At 53.9% G+C, this 15,408-nt stretch overlaps 1 protein-coding gene across 3 annotated transcripts in view; it reads right to left on the bottom strand.

Moving 5' to 3' along the window:
- Window positions 1-468: 468 nt before the first annotated feature.
- LOC103252684 (alpha-actinin-1) overlaps window positions 469-15,408 on the bottom strand; it is a 48,517-nt gene continuing 33,577 nt past the window's right edge. Inside the window, exons 11-21 of one of the 3 annotated variants that reach the window (XM_021709228.1) lie at window positions 11,834-11,984; window positions 11,250-11,358; window positions 10,644-10,784; window positions 9,231-9,413; window positions 8,503-8,637; window positions 7,246-7,425; window positions 5,841-5,987; window positions 4,909-4,989; window positions 4,374-4,439; window positions 3,081-3,239; window positions 843-1,126 (exon numbers count right to left, since the gene is read on the bottom strand). In XM_021709228.1, the coding sequence (XP_021564903.1) occupies window positions 968-1,126; window positions 3,081-3,239; window positions 4,374-4,439; window positions 4,909-4,989; window positions 5,841-5,987; window positions 7,246-7,425; window positions 8,503-8,637; window positions 9,231-9,413; window positions 10,644-10,784; window positions 11,250-11,358; window positions 11,834-11,984 (1,511 nt within the window). In that variant the 3' untranslated portion in view covers window positions 843-967. Of the gene's footprint in view, window positions 1,127-3,080; window positions 3,240-4,373; window positions 4,440-4,908; window positions 4,990-5,840; window positions 5,988-7,245; window positions 7,426-8,502; window positions 8,638-9,230; window positions 9,414-10,643; window positions 10,785-11,249; window positions 11,359-11,833; window positions 11,985-15,408 lie in introns of all 3 variants that reach the window. The other 2 variants (XM_021709229.1, XM_008051276.2) reach the window with 2 other exon arrangements.

Below are 15,408 nucleotides of genomic sequence, written 5' to 3'. Positions count from 1 at the left end.
CTCCCCAAATACTGGGATCACAGGCATGAGCCACAGTACCCTGCCTTTTTTTTTTTTTGGTCGGAGTCTCACTCTGTTGTCCAGGCTGGAGTGCAGTGGCACGCTCATGGCCACCACAGCCTCAACCTGCTGGGCTCAGGCAATCCTTCTGCCTCAGCCTTCCAAGTAGCTGAAATTACAGGGGCGTGCAACCATACCCTGCTTATTTTTTTATCTTTTGTAGAGACAAGGTCTCTACAAGGTCTCACCAAGATGCCCAGGCTGGTCTCGAACCCCTGAGCTCAGGCAATCCTCTCGCCTCAGCCTCCCAAAGTGCTGGAATTACAGGCATGAGCCACTGCGCCAGCCTGCCTTGTCTTATCTTAACAGGCGTTTTTTTCAAAAGTGTATGCTGAGAGAGACTGGTCATACCACTGAAGGGACTTAAAAATGAGAAGTCACATAAATTCTCTTCTTTAAAAACAGCCATTTCAAAAGAGTTTCTTTAATATCATAAAATATTCTCATGGACAAGTGAGCTAGCAAACACATGCACCCATGTGCCTTTTGACAAAGAACCCCCTACCCAACTCCCACACCAAGGCGGACATGAGATTGGAGAAATGAATACAGCAGATGGAACGGACAGAAGGAAAAAAAAATCAGTAAAAAGGCTGGAGTGGAACTTTGTGCTTGGTTATTTTCCTACATCACAACAAGACATCTCGGTGCAAATAGTTAATTCTTCCTCTTTTCCATTTAAGTCTGGTGGAGAAAAAAATACTTTTTCTATAATAAAATATGTAGGTTTTTTTGTTTGTTTTTTTTGGTTTTTAACTTTTTAAACATAACTTTTTTTTTTCTTTTTTGCAGAAAATAATTTTGTAAACTGTCATTTGGCGGGTTGGGAAGCTGGACGCCACGTGGCCCGGCTTGGAGCCCCCGTGGCGGGGAGGGCCAGCGCGGGCGAGGGTGGCCAGAAGGAGGGCTAGAGGTCACTCTCGCCATACAGCGCCGTGGAGAAGGACATGTAGTCCAGGGCCCCAGGCACGGCATCAGGGCCGGTGTAGGGCGCCATCCGCGCGATGCAATACTCGGCCTGGTCAGGCGGCAGCTCCCGGCGCAGCTCTTCCACGGTGATGTAGTTCTGTGAAGAGAGTGGAGTCAGCGTGGCCGCAAAGGGGAGGCCGGAAAGCGCGGTGGCGCGGCAGGGTCGTAAAACCCAGCGGCCAGAGAGGAAGCCGGGTCCGTCTCCATGTGGGTTCCCTCCTGGTACTGCTGGGTGTGTGGACATATAGGTTTGCCCACATCCACCCATTTGTACGTGTACGTATATGTATTTTAAGATCACCTCGTTTTCCATTTCGATACCACTTCAGCCTCTCTCCAAGCGACTTCAATGTGCTAATTACACCTATATACAACCCTCTCATGCACCACACAGTCTGCAGTGATCACGTGCTGGAGCACTAGTAGCAGACACTGGCAGACCTTATAGGTCCTGTGGCTCCCATACCACTCCACTGGGCTCTCTGGAGACCTTGGCCAGAGTCTAATTGTTTTTGAGTCAAACTCCCACTCTGTCACTCAGGCTGGAATGCAGTGTCACAATCATAGCTCACTGCAACCTCAAATTCCTGGACTCAAGCAATCTTCCCCCCTCAATCTCTTGAGTAGCCAAGACGATAAGGTGCACACAATAATACCCAGCTAATTTTTAAATTTTTTGTAGTGACAGGATCTTGTTTTGTTACCCAGGCTGGTCTTGAACTCCTGGGTTCAAGCAGTCCTCCCACTTCAGCCTCCTGAGTAAGATGACCATTAGGTTTGGGCATTACTGATACAGCTAGCATCCAAAATCTGGCCAGGCTGTCTTAATCACGTTTGCAGAAATGCGGGCCTTGCCCCACCCACACAGCTCCAGTTTAGGTCTCTTCCTTCCTGGTCTTGCCTCCGACAGGTCTACTTGGAAGTCGCTTCTTTTGGGAGCTTGAGAGTCCAAGAGAGCCCACTCAGGCCCTCTGACCCACAAGGTAGCTCTCAGCCCCATGACCTACTTCTGCCAGAGTCCCCAGGACCCAGTATGAGGGAGGGTGGAGCTGTCACTGTCAATCAGGCCCCTATCTGGGACTCAGTTTTCCTCCTCTACACAATTAGGCACTTCAACTAGATGGTTTGAGGGATCCTTCCAGTCCCAAAGGGTTATACCTCAAGTGAAGGTGTCCTTGGATTTAAATCAGACCTTCAGGGACCTCTTTGGAGGTTCAGCCTTTATTCCCTTACAGATTGAGGCATTTTAGGAATTATACTCCCTCCCTGTTGGCATTTGCTTTTTGCAATTGTATCTTTTCGGTTCTGAAGGAAGGATGGCATAAGGATTAGCCTGTGAATTTTACAGAAAGGAAACCCAGCTCCTAGAACCCCACCCTCAGCCCAATTTCTTCTGGAATCTCATTGAGTCTATTATATAATATCAGAGGGGTCTGTGGCTCCCAAAGATCCCCTCATGTCCCCAGGCTAGAGATGGTTGTGGGTCTGAGTGACATCCAGGTCCACCCCTGACCACCTCGGACAGATGGCTGAGACTTGGACAGGACTCTGGATGCCACAGAGACAGTCCCTCTGCATCCCTCCCACTTGCCCACTGTCAGATGAGGCCCTGCAGGGTACTAGGTGATTTGGAAACCCGAGCAGACCACTGCTCTAATAGGAAAATGAGAGAGATGCACGTCCCTCCTGTGTCCCACAGTCCCTCTCCCTGATCACTGCCCCCATGCCTGTGTCCAGGATGCTGCGAGGGGCAGTCCCAGGGGTTCTCAGATCACATCCACACTACGCTGTCCTCCACCTGCCATTTCTTCACAGCTATAAGGGTCCTGACATACAGTGCCCCTGGCAGGGGACCCCTTAAACGAATACTGTGTCCTGACACCTTAGTTGAGCCCAAGACATTAGAAAACTGGGTAGAGGTGCCATGCAATGAAAGGTGCCTCAGAAGAAAGGGTGGTCAAGGGGCTCATGTCCCAACCCTCTCCCGTCAAGACCAGGTTCTAGCCAGTACCTGCCACCCCAGCACAGTGCCCATGCCATGGGAGACTCACCTTGTCCCCAGCCAGAATCTTGAAGGAGGCCATGACCTGGTCTGCCGTGTCTGTGTCAGCTGTCTCACGGGACATGAAGTCAATGAAGGCCTGGAATGTCACCACCCCCAGGCGGTTGGGGTCCACGATGCTCATGATGCGGGCAAATTCTGCCTCTCCCTGCAGGAACACCAACCCCAGGCCTGTCAGCCCACAGCCTGCTGGGAATATTCCCATATGGACCCAAAGACCCTAGGGGGTTGGAATAGCCTGGGGCAGGAAGAGGAGGACACGGTGGCCCCTGGACCTAACCCTGGCTGTCCTGAGGGCACAACAGGGACATAACACCCAACAGTGGAGACCAGCTCAGGAGTCCCCTTGGAACGAGTAATAATGCTGACAATAATGACAACAACAACAGGATCAGTGGCCAATACCTATGCAGCATGTACTGCACGCCAGGCACTATTCTAAATGCCTTATAGGTTTTAATCATTTACTCCTCACCACAACAAAATGAGGTAGGAATCTTACTCTTTTCACTGTACAGATGAGAAACCTGAGGCCCAGCCAGGCTCAGTGCCTTGCCCAGGGTCACACAGCCAGTGAGCAGCAGAGCTGGGAGTCAGACTCCACAGTCTGGCTCTAAAGTCTGTTCTCTTCCCAAGCTATTTCCTATGTGCCAGACATGTGCACAGTGTCCTTCATTTAACCTTTACAAAAGGTGTGCAGGGTCCCCTCCCTTCCTCTGAAGCAGGTGGGTCTACTCCCAGACTCACTGCTCTAGTCCCACACCCTTGCCCTAAGCTGTGCTCTGCCTAAGGCACTGTGGCCCAGGAGTCATTGGCTCCTTCAGAAAGCCCCCATGGGGGGCAGACCACAGAAGGGGGGGTGTCTGGGGCAATGGCAGAGCCACAGTAGGCCTGCCCCGCGTCATTGCTGGGTGGAGGTAGATGTCTATGTGTCCATGCTTTGTATGAGATGAAGCAGAGCCAGCCCCAAACCCGGAATGTCTAAACCACCAGCCTTCCTGCCAGCTGCCCACAGTGGGCGTGAGGAAGCCCCATCTACACCGGCAGTGCCAGAAGATAAACAGGCAGAGACAGAGCCCAGGAGGCCAGGCCTCTAAGACACACATGGGCCCGAGTGGGGCCAGCCCTTCAGGGAGCCATCTTCCCCAGGGACCAAAGCCTTGGGCTTCCTGGGACGTTAGCCCATATCCTGAGGGCCTCCAGCCTGTACTGCAAGACCCATCCTCTCTTGCCAGCTGGCTGCCTCCTCACCAGGGCAGATGGAGGGCAGGGTTTACATTACCATGTTGTAACCCATGGAGATAAGGCAGGCGCGGAAATCATCCGTGTCCATCATGCCTGTCTTCTTCTGTGGGGGGCAGTGGCCCCAAGACACAAGGAGGTTCAGGAAGCAGGAGGAGGGAGGGCCGGCCCGGGGCCAGGCAGACAGGGCACAGAGGGCCAGAGGGGAGGACGAGGTTCATGGTTCGGGGTCAGGAAGAGAGAGACAGAGGAGGAGGAGACGCACACATTCGGGAAAACGTCCACAGGGAGGAGGTGACAAGGCCAGGGGGTCCGACAGTTCATCCACAGGAGGAAGAACAGAGAGGACAGAGGATGGTGGGCACCGGGCAGATTTCCATGAAAGAAAACGAGGGAGAAAGATGGAGTCATGGAAGGAGACCAAAACAGAGCGGGTAGAGACAGAAGGACAGGACGAGCCCACGGCCCATGGGAGAGGGACAGGGAGGTCCAGACAGAGAGAAGAGAAAAAGGAAACACGCATTACTTCTCAGCCAGATGCCACCCCGAGCGTGCTCCATGCAGGAGGCCAGTACCTGGGGGTCGTTGCCAATATCATAACCCAAGCTGATGAGGCAGGCTTTGAACTCCTCGGGACCCAGTGTGCCGGAGTGATCCTGGGGCCGTGGTGCGCCAGGCAGCGAGCCATGCGGTGCCAGGGAGGTGGAGGCCGTGAGGGGCATGCCCCGGGGGAGGGGGGCGTGAGTGGGGAGACATGGGATGGAGCATGCGGACGGGAGGGTGGGGCGGGGAGGAGGGGAAATAAAAGTGCACACAGTTAGACACGGACGAGGCTGGGGTACCCCTCCCATTGCTGACACGCAACCCTGCTCCAGGAAACAGGGCGGGAGTGGGGGCGCCATGAGCCAAAAGGTGAGAAGCTCCCTGAGAGGTGCCCTGCCCCATACCACATCCCAAGGGGCATCCCCTACCCAGGAGGGCCGTGAAGCAGGCAGGGTGGTGACTGCCCCCAAGCCCATGCTCCCACCCCATGGCCATCCCTTGGCCCAGGGCACCAGGAAGGGGGCGCCCACGAAAACCCGGCTTGACCCAGGGCTGGGATGAGAACCCAGGAGCAAGGACTCTGATGTCCCCAGCGAAGTGCCCAGAGGTCGCCAGGGTGGGGCCAGGCCAGGGCAGGAGGAATCTCTCCTCTGCTCCCTGAGGCAGAACAAGGAATGGTCCCCACAGCCAGGGGACACAGGCCTTCTCTCGAGGGTCAACTCCTCAAGGTAGGAGAGCAAGAACGAGGGTCAGAGGTCCTCACTCCACCCACAAGACGAGCACTCTCTCAGGACAGCTGGGAGTCACGGGGCACACAAGGCATCCCAAGGCCGGCCGTGTGGGGTGCACCGAGTCAGAGCAGACAGACAGCGGCTCCTCCTTGTCTCACACCCAGGGCAGCGCCCTCCAGGGCCCTGGGGCAGGGGTGGGGGCTACCCCGAGAGAGCGTGGCAGGGGCCCTCACCCGGTCAAAGTGGTTGAAAGAGGCCCGGAACTCGTTCATCTGCTCCTGACTGATGCCTTTGGCGTCGCGGGTCAGGATCTGGTTCTCCACCTCGTTGATGGTCCTGGCGATGGTGGTGAGCAGCTGCTCCCAGCCCACACGGATGTGCTGGGGCAAGAGAAGGTGTTAGCAGGGAGGTCCCAGGCCTGGGCCCCTCCGGTCTGACAGCCAGAGCAGTTCAAACTCAGCCTTCAGTGTGGCTTCCCAGGGTCGCCAGCGACAAGCACAACCCACCAAGACAGAGGAGCCCAGATGACAAAGGGGCTGGGGGGTGGTCTCTACCTGGGAGAGACCAGACTTGCCAAGAGGGGCCAGGCCAAGAGGGGCCGGATCAGGAGAGAGGGCAATTTGGTAGCAGGGAAGATTAAGGGACAATGAGTGATTCCTTGAGTCTCTGACCCCACAGCCACATACTTACACAGACATATATGTACACACACATGTGTATCCATGTGCACATGCTTTTACAATCAAAGCAAGTCATCATATGGAAAGCAGGTACCCTAAGCCAGTTTCTGGAGCCACCAGCACCTGAATCACCAGGTGCTTACTAAAAATTTAGATTCCTTCCCAGGAAAGCTTAGTTACCGCTAAAAAAATAAAAAATCTACATTACTGCCCGTAATCCTAGCACTTTGGGAGGCCTGGGCTGAAGGATCGCTTGAGCCCAGAAGTTTAAGACCAGCCTGGGCAACAGAAGAAGACCTCAACTCTACCAAAAAAAAAAAAAAATCAAAAAAATTAGCCAGGCATAGTGGCACACACTTGTAATCCCAGCTATTTGGGAGGCAGGAGGATCACCTGAGCCCAGGAGGTCAAGGCTGTGGTGAGCCATGACCATGCCACTGCACTCCAGCCTGGGTGATAGTGAGACCCTGACTCAAAAAATATATATACATAGATTCTTGGCCAGGTGTGTTGGCTCGTGTTTGTGATCCTAGCAGTTTGGGAGGCTGAGGTAGGAGGACAGCTTGAGTATAGGAGTTCAAGACCAGTGTGGGCAACATAGCAAAACCATGTCTCTATGAAAAAAATAAAAATATTAGCCAGGTGTGTGGCATGTGCCTATAGTCTCAGCTACTTTGGTGGCTGAGGCAGGAGGATTGCTTGAGCCCAGGAGTTTGAGACCAGCATGGGCAACATAGCAAGACCCAGTCCACACAAAAATTTTTTTTTTAATTAGCTGGGCGTGGTGGTTCATGCCTATAGGTCCAGCTACTCAGGAGGTCAAGGTGGCAGTGAGCTGTGGAGATGAGGCCTAGAAATGAGCATTCACAACAGGTTCCCTGGGAAACCAGAAGGCACTGGACACTGGAGAGGCAAAACCATGACCAAGGAAGATGGGCGGCCACCCTCGCCCACCCACCTCCATGGTGTAGTTGGTATGCTTGTTGTCGAAGATGAGTGCCTCCTGGATGAGCTGATGGTCGCCCTCCAGCTGGTCGATCTTGGGCTTGTAGTTGACAATGCTCTTTTCGTACTGCCGCAAGTGGCTCAGCTGGTCCTCCAGCGTCCCGTGCATCTCAATGGAAATCCGCCCGATCTCCTGCTCCCCGGAGGAGATGCCTGGTCAGTCCACCCACTGCTCCCGTGGTGGACAGAGCCTCTAAAATCTCAGGCTAGCCCCTCCGACAATTCTCAGCCCCATCCCAGCCCCTGGGAGGCCACCCTCCGCCATCAGCGAGACACACTTAGCACAACACACCTAGCCATAGACGGTGTATGGAGAGGCGTCTAGCAAGCACGGCCACCGCTGGGAAAACCCATCTCTTGGCTACCCACCAGCCTCAGGGAGGGGATGCAGGGCTGGGTGTTAGCCTCGATGTCCACTCCTTTGCTTCCACTCTAATCCCCTTGCCAAGCCTTGTTCCCAGGCCATGCCCATCCCAGGGACGTTATTGGGCCAGGACCCCTGTGGCCTCCCACACCTTGCCTGCCTCCTTAGAGGACATGTTCTTGCTACTGCTGTTCTGCCTCCCGGGATGCCTGCCCTGGCCATCTAAACCCACCCACCCCTGCCCAAAGCCTACTTCTGCCTGTCATTCATCCACATAAACAAGCCTTGTTTGTTAAAGCACTTTCTGTCCACGAAATTCTGTCACGAATACCAGCAGGTATTCCCTGAGCATCTGCTAAGCACAATGTGTTTTTTGGGGGTGGGGCCCATGAAGTCATGGTCTCTGTCCTCATGGAGCTTAGAGGCTGTGCTCTGGGCAAGCAGTGCCCCTTTCCTGACCATTACAGCACCCACTATCTGGCCATACAACTCAGCAAAAAAGTCTAGAACCAGGGCTCAGTTCTCTTTCTGGGAACACCATCCTCTCTGGCCAGGTTTAGTGCCCTGGAGGGGCAGTCATGGGGGAGGGGGACACGGTACATGGGAGACGCCAAGGGATTAAGTGGAGCCAAGCTCTCAAGAGCTGAGCCTCCTGTGGGACTGTCCCTAGTGGTGTCCTTGTGTAGGTCAGACGTTGGCCTTCCCCACATGGGCCTCCACAGCCCTTGGAGGACAGCAGGCCCACTGTGGACTCAGGGTCTGCCCACCAGGGCCTGGGGAACAGGTGGGCTGGCTGGGAGGGTGCTGCAGCGGGGGTGCGGCTCTGCTTCCCAGGATGAGACACACCTCCATCTTGGTCTGGATCCAGGGCCCAATGACATTGGCCTGGGCCCCGAATTGCTTGCGCAGCCGCTCATTGTGCTGTTGGCGGGCGTGCTCTTCCGTCAGCGCCTGGTCCCTCCGAGGCACTAGCTGACGTACCTGGATGGAAACAACCATAGGACTCTGGGGATGGGCCAGTCACCTGCCCCACAGGCCAGGAGGGGAAGCCATGAGGGGGAAGGGCTGTTCAGGCATGGAACAGGAGCAAGGGGATCGACCTGTTCCGGAAATACAGTCACTGGATATTTGCACAAATATTGAGTTCATGATGTGACAATTGAAAAGATGAAGTTAGCCAGGTGTGGTGGCACATGCCTGTAACTCCATCACTTTGGAAGACCAAGTTGGGAGGACTGCTTGAGCCTAGGAGTTTGAGACTGGCCTAGGCAACATAGCAACATCTCATCTCTACAAAGAATTCAAAAAGTTAGCCAGGCATGATGGCACGTGTCTGCAGTCCCAGCTACTCAGGAGGCTGAGGAGGGAGGATTGCCTGAGCCCAGAAGGTCGAGGGTGCAATGAGCCGTGACTGTGCCACTGCACTCCAGCCTGGGTGACAGAGTGAGACTCTTACACAAAAATAAATAAATAGATGAAGTTGATGAAAATCAATTAACAACAGCGAAAAAAGACAAAAAAATCTCTGCCCTCATGAAACTTACAACGGCTCAGCCCTCCGCCCTTCAACTCACGTGGTCCCATTTGCCATTGATCTCCTGAGGCGTGATGATCGTATAGGGGTTGGAGCCCGCCATGTTGACGTGGTAGGTCTGGACGATCTTAGACACCTCGTTGTGGATGCCCAGGATGGCCAGGCGCTCCTTGTCCGCATCGGGGAGTGTGGCCTTGAACTGCTCATGGGCTGTGCTCAGGCCCTGGACAGAGGGGAAGCAGGACCAGCACAGTCACCCACAGGACTGTTGTCTTCCCAGGTGGGAGAAGCAAAGACAGCTTGTAAGGTCCCGGGGAGGAGGTGGGAGTGGAGGCCTCGGGAGCGGGTCCCATAACAGTTGGGAGGCCTAGAGGCATCAAATCAGATCCTAGGGGCTGAGAACCAGACAGTAGGGGTGGCCATGGGAAGCAAAGGACAGACATCAAAGCAACAGCTTCCTCCTCAGAGCTGGTGACAGGGACAGCAACCACCTGGTGCCTTTACTCTCACACAAATGAGGGGCACAAGTGCCCCAGAGGTCTGCTTCCAGGTCACCTCCCCAACACCGGCTTCCTTAGCATTTTACAAAAACTTAAATCTAATACTTTGGGCTGAGTGTGGTGGCTCATGTCTATAATCCCAGCACTTTGGGAGGCCACAGTAGGAGGATTTCTTGGGACCAGGAGTTTGAGACCAGCCTGGGCAACATAGTAAAACCACATCTCTACAAAAAATTTTAAAAATTAGCTGGGTATGGCAGTACATATCTATAGTCCCAGCTACTCAGGAGGCTGAGGCTATATACAGTGTACTGTGAGCTAGATTGTGCCTCTGCATTCCAGCCTGGGCAACAGAGTGAAATCTGGTCTCAAAAAAAAAAAAGGAAAAAAAAAATCAATTTAATATTCTGCAGCTGTATAAAAGATTGAGGAAACTGTTAATTGATTTGAACTGAGCACCAAAATAAATAAATCAAAAATCAAGGTTTGAGATATAGTATATTATAAAAGCTAATTTTGTGTTTAAAAGAAAAGAAAGGTAGGGGCAACCCCTCTCACTGTGGGAGCTTTTCTGTCCTCTCAATAAATCCTGCTTTCTCACTTTTAAAACAAAGGTGCAGGAGAACATGGAAAAAACATATTTACCTGTATATGCAGAGACTGTGGTCACACGCTTACCTCTGGGGAGAGCCCTGTGGTTTAAGGGAGGGTCCCAGGGAGCCCTTACTGTACATCCTTTTTATTTTGGGGGTTTCGTACCATGTGTATATGTTACCTAGTCAAGATGAATTAAACACAAAGCTTTCTAGTCTACAACACCCTTCAAAGGCTTGCCCTCAGCCCTCTGCCTATGGGGACGTGCAGCCTGGCGGAGCTCTGGTGAGGTATATGTGTGTGTTTGTGTGTGTGTGTTGGGGGCATGGGCTGGGTAGGGGAGGGTGGGGTGGGCTCACCTGGATCTCCTCAATGGTGTGCACAATGAAAGTGTCCTGTAGGTCCTCCATGGCCCCCTCCATCCAGTTATTGAAGGGCGCAGCCCGCTTGGCGTACTCCAAGTACAGCTGGTCGATGGTCTCCAGCAGCTTCTCTGTCCGCTGGAGATTCACATGCGGGGAGAGGGTCAGAGTGATGTCCAGAATCACCCCCACCCACACCCAGAACCTTCCAGCAAGCTCCAAGGGGTGCAGCTCTAAAGCACTGGAGAAGCCAGGCAGAAAGAACAGGCTCTTCCTGGGGAAGAGCTGCCGGGTGCTGCCGGGTACACAGACCACCTCACAGCAATCACCGGGCCCGCCCCCCATGGCTCTGGTTCATGGAAGAAAAAAGCTCTCAAAGGGTTGGAATTGGGCTGTTAAGTGCACTGAAGTGGGAAGGTGAGCTATATTAGGGCTAGAGAGGAGGACTTGCCATCAGGGCCTGGTGCAAACCCCATACCCAAGTGAACCTTCCACAGTTAGGCTGAGGACGGGGGAGGTCCGGGGAACCCAAAGCCCAGAGAGCCAAGGAGCAGGAAGGCACGCTCATCCCCAGAGCTGCTGGCTCTCCCTCAGGACCCTCACCTCCAAGGCCTCCCTTCGCTTCTGAGTCAGGGCCCCCAGATTGTCCCACTGGTCACAGATCTTTTGGCAACGGGCATTGACACTGGGTGAGTCATAGTAGTCCAGCTCACTGGGGAGGAAAGAAACAAGGAACAGGGAACCCGGGTTAATTCCAAGGCCCAGCTCCCTCGGGCTGGGGCCAGGGCTCTAGTGGTGATGAAAGAGTCAGGCCTTCATCAGACCTCCAGACAGCCCCTCCCCGCCCCCACCACCTTGGTGCTCAGGAGACCAGCAGGAAGGCGACCAAAGGCCAAGTCTCTTTCCCCACGGCCCCAGCCTTGGCCAGGCTGGAGGGGACACCAGCCTTCACCCCAATGCTCCATGGCAGGAAGCCGCAGGGGCCCAACAAGAAAGCTGAGCACCACGGCAGTCACTGTCTGCTCCTGCACCTGCTGCAGTGAGCCCGGAGGCCCCAACAGGAAGCGGGGAGTCCCAGCTCCCTCCTCACCAGGATGCCTTGTCTAATGACCCTTCCCATCTGGGCACCCACCCCCACCTCCCGCCGCAGCTGAGAAGACCTCGCCTGATCTTGCCAGGCTGCCTACTTGAGCTCTTGCGCGATGGCAGCGATCTGCTCCACGCGGTCCTGGTGCGCGGCCAGGTCACTCTCGAAGGCCTCATGCTTCTTGAGCAGGGCCTTGATCTCTGACAAGGTGGCCGTCTCATAGTCCTTCTGCCGCAGCATGGCCTCTTTGCCTGGGTGCAGACAGAGGGAAACAAGGCTGAGACGGTGGGATGGAAAGCGCCTCTTGGTCTCAACTGTCCACCCCACAGGGCCCCATGAGCTCTCCTTCTGGGACCTGCAGCGGAAGAAAACAGACGTGGAGCCAGAACACCCAACTGGGAATGCGCGAGGGATACTGCTGTTCTCCATGGAGAATGAAAGTGGCGAAGTAGGAAGGAATGTGGAATACATGGGACTGTGCAGGGCAGAACATGTTTTAGGAGGCAAAGGTGGGAGAATTGCTTGAACTTGGAAGTTCAAAACGAGCCTGGGCAACATAGCAAAATCCATGGCTACAAAAAAATTTTTTTAAAAATTAAGCCAGCCGGGGTGGCTCACGTCTATAATCCCAACACTTTGGGAGGTGGAAGCAAGAGAACTACCTGAGTCCAGGGGTTTGAGACTGGGCAACTTGGTAAGACCTCATCTCTAAAATAAATAAATCAAAAAATTACCTGGGCATGGTGATGTGCAGCTGTGGTTCCAGCTACTTGGAAGGTTGAGGCAGAAGGGTCACCTGAGCCCAGCCTGTCGAGGCTGCAGTGGCAGTGAGCATGCTATTATGCTCCAGCCTGGATAACAACGTAAGACTCCAATCCCCTCGCCCCCCAAAAAAATTAGCCAGGCACGGTGCTGTGCATCTGTAGTCCCAGCTACTTGGGAGGCTGAGGTAGAAAGATACCCCAAGCCAGAAGACAGAGGCTGCAATGAGCTGTGATTGTGCCACTGTGTCCACTCCAGCCTGGGCAAGAGAGTGAGACCCTTACTCAAAAACAATAAATAGCAGGATACAGAGATCTACATCCTCAGGTACAACCAGGAAGAAAACATGCCAAGCACCCAAGAGGAACTCTGTCTTCAGAGTCTGTCACTGGCTCCTGGCTCCCCTGTGGAACCTCCCCCTGGTCAGCATGTCCAGCACACGCTGACCCCTCAGTGGCTAGAGCCTTCTCTGCCCAACAGGAGCTCCACTCAGGAGCAGGTCTTGTGTTTGCCGAATTTGTTTCCACAGGAGGACAGAGATCGTCAGGTGTGGATACACATGGCCTGCTGTGGTTTGGATATGGGCTGTTTGGCCCCAGCAGGCCTCATGTTGAAGGTAAGGACAACAGACAACCTTGGGACCATTACTGGACGAGGCACCACCAGCAGCCCTGCCTCCACCCTCCTAGTTCACACCCTTTGCAGGGACACTCAGCCCATCTCAGGTTGGGCTGCAAGGCTGAGGCTCTGCCCCAGATGGCATTCCTTTCCTGCCCTCCACTCTTTTTCTTTAAACCAAAATGATCATATATCAATTTAAAAATATAGGCTGGGTGTGGTAGTTCAAGCCTGTAATCCCAGCACCTAGGGAGGCCAAGGCGAGGGGACTGCCTGGGCACACGGGTTTGAGAACAGCCTGGGCAACTTGGCGAGACCTTGTCTCTACAATAAATAAAATTAATTAGTTGGGTGTGGTAGCCCATGGCTATAGTTCCGACTACTTGGAAGGCTGAGGTGGAAGGATGCCTGAGCCCAGCAGGTTGACGCTAGGGTGGCCGTGAGCATGCCACTGCACTCCAGACTGGACAACAGAGTGAGATTCCAATTCAAAATATATATATAGATAAGCCTTTCTATCTACTCCTACTCGGTCTTTCCTTATATGGATGTTCTGTTAAAACACTGGGCCTGTATAAATTATCTTTCCTAACCTTAAAATACTAATCAGCACATTACTGGCTTTTGTTTGTTCTTGAGTCAGGGTCTCCCTAGCTCACCATAACCTCAACCTCCTGGGCTCAAGCAATCCTCCCAAGTAGCTGGGACTATAGGTGCTCATTTTCTTAGATTTCTTTTAGAGATGGAGTTTTCCCATGTTGCCAAGGTTGCTCTTGAGCTCCTGAGCACAAGCGATCCTCCCACCTCAGCCTCCCAAAGTGCTGGGATTATAGGCACGAGCCACTGCACCCAGTCCATTATTAGACTTTCTATCTTGGCTCCATGGTCTTTCCATGTACTCCTCTTATGGCCGCCTGACGTCCACCAAGAGGCCCCACCACCGACATAACCACTTGCTGCCCTCCTGTGGGTGCCCAGGCCCTGGGCCCACGCTGGTGCAGATGTCTCCAGGCACGTGATCGCCCCCATGGGAGGGGGAACTCTTCTGACAGTCTCAGGAATGGAACTCCTAGGTCAGAGTATGATGAAAGTGTGAATGCACATAGCCACACTGTTTTCCTGGAGGTCATGCAAGCCCTTCTCATGTCCTTGCTGGTGGCTGACAAGGCCCATCTTGGCTCCATCCCTCGGCCGTGAGCTGGCCGTGACAGAAGCATGTGATGGATGGTGCCCTCTCCACTACTCCCTTCCACGCCTGGATCCACAACTCTGCACACACCCAGGGGAGGGCAGGCAGCAACCTCCTCTAGTCAGCTGAGCCCAGCACATGTTCTCACGGCAGACAGCTAGATCCACCCCTGTAGCTGAGTCAAAGGCACCTCGGTCCCCTGTATCAAGCCCAGCTATCCCAGAAGGCCTGGGGAGTGGCCCTCCCTACTCATCTCCAGGCTCAGGTCTGAGGAGCATGAGATAGGGCTGGATGGGAGTCTTAGGGTATGAGCTCCCCTGGCCAATGGGTCAGCCCAAGTGGCTGCAACCGAAACAGCTGCAAAGTCTGAGGGGAGAGCAGCCTGTTTCTCTATGTGCCCTGGTCAGGCTCTGAGGAAAGGATCATCCCAGATATGACTGGCTCTCTCAGCATTAACTCAGCTGCCAATAAGCGACGCCAGACATGGCTCAAGTACCTCAAGGGGAGTAACAGAGACACCTGGGTGCTGGGGCAAGGGCCCTGGTTCACTGTCATAGGATGCCAGGAGTAGAGGGAAGGGGAGGGAAGAGGGACATCAAGGCCACTGTTGATCGAGTGCCTTCCACCTGCTGCACACTGCACCACGCACAGTATGCACTTATGGTATTTACCTCACAACAGCCTGTGAGGAGGTCCTACCAGGTTGAATAGTGTCCCCCAGACTCATGTTAACCTAGAACCCCAGAAGAAGGCAATCTTACTTGAAAATGGAGTCTCTGAAGACATAATTAGCTAACATGAGGTTATACTGGATAAGGGTACACTCTAAATTCAATGACTAGTCTTTATTAGAAAAAGGAGAAGCGGGGATGGGTACAGTGCCTCATGCCTGTAATCTCAGCATTTTGGAGGCCAAAGCAAGAAGACTGCTTGAGCCCAAGAGTTTTAGACCAGCCTGGGCAACACAGTGTCTCTACAAAAAATTAAAAAATTAAAGCCGGGCTCGGTGGCTCAGCCTGTAATCCCATGCCTTTGGGAGGCTGAGTTGAGTGGATTGTCTGAGCCCGTGGGTTCGAGACCCGCCTGGGCAGGCGAGACCTCATCTC

The sequence above is a fragment of the Carlito syrichta genome, unplaced genomic scaffold, assembly GCF_000164805.1.
Source record: "Carlito syrichta isolate Samal-C Ts95f unplaced genomic scaffold, Tarsius_syrichta-2.0.1 Scaffold169268, whole genome shotgun sequence".
Lineage (NCBI taxonomy): Eukaryota > Metazoa > Chordata > Mammalia > Primates > Tarsiidae > Carlito > Carlito syrichta.
The sequence above is the reverse complement of the archived record's forward strand: the minus strand, read 5'-3'. Positions and strand labels throughout refer to the sequence as shown.